Source organism: Sturnira hondurensis, unplaced genomic scaffold, assembly GCF_014824575.4.
Source record: "Sturnira hondurensis isolate 20B ecotype Veracruz unplaced genomic scaffold, ASM1482457v3 Scaffold0012012, whole genome shotgun sequence".
Classification (NCBI taxonomy): Eukaryota; Metazoa; Chordata; class Mammalia; order Chiroptera; family Phyllostomidae; genus Sturnira; species Sturnira hondurensis.
In genome coordinates this window covers 2,245,957-2,250,339 of record NW_028084643.1, presented here as the reverse complement: position 1 = coordinate 2,250,339, position 4,383 = coordinate 2,245,957, and the positions used below count along the sequence as shown (strand labels likewise).

General features: G+C 41.1%; 1 protein-coding gene across 1 annotated transcript; it reads left to right on the top strand.

Moving 5' to 3' along the window:
- Nucleotides 1-1,070: 1,070 nt before the first annotated feature.
- On the top strand, nucleotides 1,071-3,682 carry LINGO2 (leucine rich repeat and Ig domain containing 2). Its single transcript, XM_037060634.1, has one exon. It carries the CDS (start codon nucleotides 1,103-1,105, stop codon nucleotides 2,921-2,923), a length of 1,821 nt encoding a protein of 606 aa, XP_036916529.1. The 5' UTR covers nucleotides 1,071-1,102; the 3' UTR covers nucleotides 2,924-3,682.
- Nucleotides 3,683-4,383: the final 701 nt, after the last annotated feature.

Below are 4,383 nucleotides of genomic sequence, written 5' to 3'. Positions count from 1 at the left end.
AAAAATACTATCTTAAACTTACCTTGCATAAGATATGGTGTTTGTGGATGAAGTGCACCCCTGGGTGTCTCAGGTTGAGAAGCACAGCCCAACAACGCACCTCTTGTCATTCAGCTGAGCAGTATGTTCAGGTCTATTTAAGTATCTACATTTAGAACATACTCATTTCTGATCTCACCTGATACCTATTTGATTTTGGTTAACAAGTTTACAGGGTTTTAATTTGAATATGAAAGAATGGTAGCTCATTTGTTATTTTAAAATATTTGTGTTAAATTATTATTTTTCCCACTCTTCAATATTTAACCTCAAAACTTAAGAAAGAATTTTCATCATCACGCTATTCTGATGCCTTGATTCTGCCCCATCTCTGTGCAAACACAAAGAATATAGAGTTTGAGGATCCTTTTGTTTATCTCAAAATAGAAAATCTTTTCATAAATCAAAGTTGCTGAATTCTGAAAGGTATACCTCCTAATTGAAAGTTCTTTTAGTATATATGTCGGGAAAAATCTCAGGCTCTTACTCTGAATATAAACTTTGTTTTGTACTTTGAACCTACGGGCCAGATGTTGAATGGAGCTTCTATTAGCTTTATTTCGAACATAGGATGATGTTCCAGACATTAGAGATGCAGCCACTGATTCAAACTGAATCACTTTTCTCTTAGTCACTGACCTCTGTTTTATCTGAGTTCAACTTAGAGGCTTTTGTAAAATATGTGTTGCTTTGCCTCACATATTTGCCTCACATAGTACAGTCTGTGCTATACACTGTATTAGTTTCTTTTATAATTGTCAAATACTGTATTTGTGGTAACTCTAGGGAGGTTCTATTATCATTCTCATTATTTCCATTTTATAGCCAAGATAACTGGAGTGCAAGGAGGTAAAGTAACTTATCCAAGATCACGTTGCTAATACTTGAAGCTCTCAAAGTTAAGTTCAGATCTGTGTGATGCCAAATCACGGATTCTTTCATTATATGTCTGCCTTATTTATGTCCCTTTACCATTCCATGTCCTGACTCAATGTTTCTTCTTCTCTCTCTTGACCCTTCTCCTGCAGGCCCTTGACCAAGGTATAGACTAAGAGGTGGAGTCATGCTTCACACGGCCATATCATGTTGGCAGCCATTCCTGGGTCTGACTGTGGTGTTAATCTTCATGGGGTCCACCATTGGCTGCCCTGCTCGCTGTGAGTGTTCTGCCCAGAACAAATCTGTCAGCTGCCACAGAAGGAGACTGATTGCCATCCCAGAGGGCATTCCCATTGAGACCAAAATCCTGGACCTCAGCAAGAACAGACTGAAAAGCATCAACCCTGAAGAATTCATATCCTACCCTCTACTAGAAGAGATAGACTTGAGTGACAACATCATTGCAAATGTGGAGCCAGGAGCATTTAACAATCTCTTTAACCTGCGTTCCCTCCGCCTAAAAGGCAATCGCTTAAAGTTGGTCCCTTTGGGGGTATTCACGGGACTGTCCAACCTCACCAAGCTTGACATTAGTGAGAATAAAATTGTCATTTTACTGGATTACATGTTCCAAGATCTACATAACCTGAAGTCTCTAGAAGTGGGGGACAATGATTTGGTTTATATATCACACAGAGCCTTCAGTGGGCTGCTTAGCTTGGAGCAGCTCACCCTGGAGAAATGCAACCTAACAGCAGTACCAACAGAAGCTCTCTCCCACCTTCGCAGCCTCATCAGCCTGCATCTGAAGCATCTCAATATCAACAGTATGCCTGTGTATGCCTTTAAAAGATTGTTCCACCTGAAATACCTAGAGATTGACTATTGGCCTTTACTGGATATGATGCCTGCCAATAGCCTCTATGGTCTCAACCTCACATCTCTCTCGATCACCAACACCAACCTGTCCACAGTACCCTTCCTTGCCTTCAAACACCTGATATATCTGACCCACCTTAACCTCTCCTACAATCCCATCAGCACTATTGAAGCAGGGATGTTCTCTGACCTGATCCGCCTTCAGGAGCTTCATATAGTGGGGGCCCAGCTCCGTACCATTGAGCCTCACTCCTTCCAAGGGCTCCGCTTCCTTCGTGTGCTCAATGTGTCTCAGAACCTACTGGAAACTTTGGAAGAGAATGCATTCTCCTCCCCTAGGGCTTTGGAGGTCCTGAGCATTAATAACAACCCACTGGCCTGTGACTGCCGACTCCTCTGGATCCTGCAGCGGCATCCCACGCTGCAGTTTGGTGGCCAGCAGCCCATGTGTGCTGGCCCAGACACCATTCGTGAGCGGTCCTTCAAGGATTTCCACAGCACTGCCCTTTCTTTCTATTTTACCTGCAAAAAACCCAAAATTCGTGAAAAAAAGTTACAGCATCTGCTGGTGGAAGAAGGGCAGACAGTCCAGCTAGAATGTAATGCTGATGGAGACCCTCAACCTGTGATCACCTGGGTGACACCTCGAAGGCGTTTTATCTCGACCAAGTCCAATGGAAGAGCCACTGTGTTGGGTGATGGCACCTTGGAAATCCGCTTTGCCCAGGATCAAGACAGTGGAATGTATGTTTGCATTGCTAGCAATGCTGCTGGGAATGACACCTTCACAGCCTCCTTGACTGTGAAAGGATTCACTTCAGACCGCTTCCTTTATGCGAACAGGACCCCTATGTACATGACCGACTCCAATGACACCATTTCCAATGGCACCAATGCCAATACTTTTTCCCTGGACCTTAAAACAATACTGGTGTCTACAGCTATGGGCTGTTTCACATTCCTGGGAGTGGTTTTATTTTGTTTTCTCCTCCTTTTTGTATGGAGCCGAGGGAAAGGCAAGCACAAAAACAGCATTGACCTTGAGTATGTGCCACGTAAAAACAATGGTGCTGTTGTGGAAGGGGAGGTAACTGGAACCAGGAGGTTCAACATGAAAATGATTTGAAAGTCTACCACTCACACTATTGTTTCTGAGTCATTGTCAGTAACCAGTAGGACAACCTGGCACAGTAAATTACTAGGTTAAAAGGCAGCTTAGTGTAGCTGCCCCTGTGACAAAGCAGGGTCCATGGAAGCAGGAGGACTTCTTATGGAGACTCTCCACCAAGAGGCAGGCAGGCATGTGTCAAAGCCCTTCACACAGTGGGATACTAATTGTTTGCTTTGCAAATATTGGCATTCTGGGGATCTCAGTAATGAACCTGAACCTTTGGCTCATGCTCATGGATGGTTATTCAATATTTTCTACCACTGCAGAAACAAAAGAAAAAATTAAAAGGAGCAACCTACAATGTAGGATTTACATATTAAAAGACACATTTGTCTAAAATATACTCTACAGAAAAATTTGTATCTATGATTATCATTTATTAAATCCTTGCATCATACCATGTTGTTGGTTCAACACCACAAAGAAATCAGTATATTCTTTACTCTTCCATTTTTTGAAACATATATGCTGTATATGTTTTAAAGCAATATGAATGAGAGGTTGTGCTTTTAGTTACTCACCACTATAAATTCAAGTGTGATTTCACCTTCCTTTACATACAGATAATCCTGGAACTAGATCCCCAGAGTTGTGGGCGGAGATACATTGAAAGATGTGCTTGTCTCATGTAGGATGTCAAGAAACAAGACCCAAGGCAAAACTGTTCACCTCTGTTAACTCCTGTTACTTTAAATAAAGGCATGTGCCTAGTTTTGATACAGAATGGAATATTTTTATACTTGTGATATCACACTGGACCAGTTTACTGTAACAAAGCCCTTGGTTTCTCCTGAAGGTGATAGGCTACTAGTTGTACCTGAAAAACACAAGGTAGGTGGTAAGAATGAAAATAATCCACTTAATGACAACTTGATTTTACTCCCATCGGTTGCTACACATGGGTTAATGGAAAATGAAAAAGTATATAATTGTTATATAGTATACTCATGGGGTAATATTTATCTCATAGCTTAGATCCAGAATTCAGATGTTCAAAAGCTCTCTGGATAAGTTCTTCTCAGATGCCAACACAAACCAGGGTGATCCATGTGTCACATGATGTTAATGTGACTAAGAATCTGCCTAAAACATGATAGCTGTCTGAAGGCTGGATTGTCAGTCAAAGGAAACATCTAGCCATTCTTATACTGTCTATTGAATAGACTATTCAAATGCTACAGACCAAGTATTACCTTGAACAGGCAACTTCAGTGTTTCTCCCTGCATCCTGACTAACCAGAAAATAGGATTTTATTTTGAAAATTATTATCTGTAGACCAAGAGAAATCTGTCTTCTTTGTAAAGAAGTGAGGAGAAACAAGGTAGATTAAAAAGCACTTACCATTTTTTCCTCTAATGAGGAAAAACTAAGATAATGCCCCTATAAATATGTTAAATTGTACTGACACCTTTAC

What these genes read in the sequence shown, in the direction of transcription:
- LINGO2 (XM_037060634.1), top strand. Translation starts at nt 1,103, where the DNA reads ATGCTTCACACGGCCATATCATGTTGGCAGCCATTCCTGGGTCTGACT.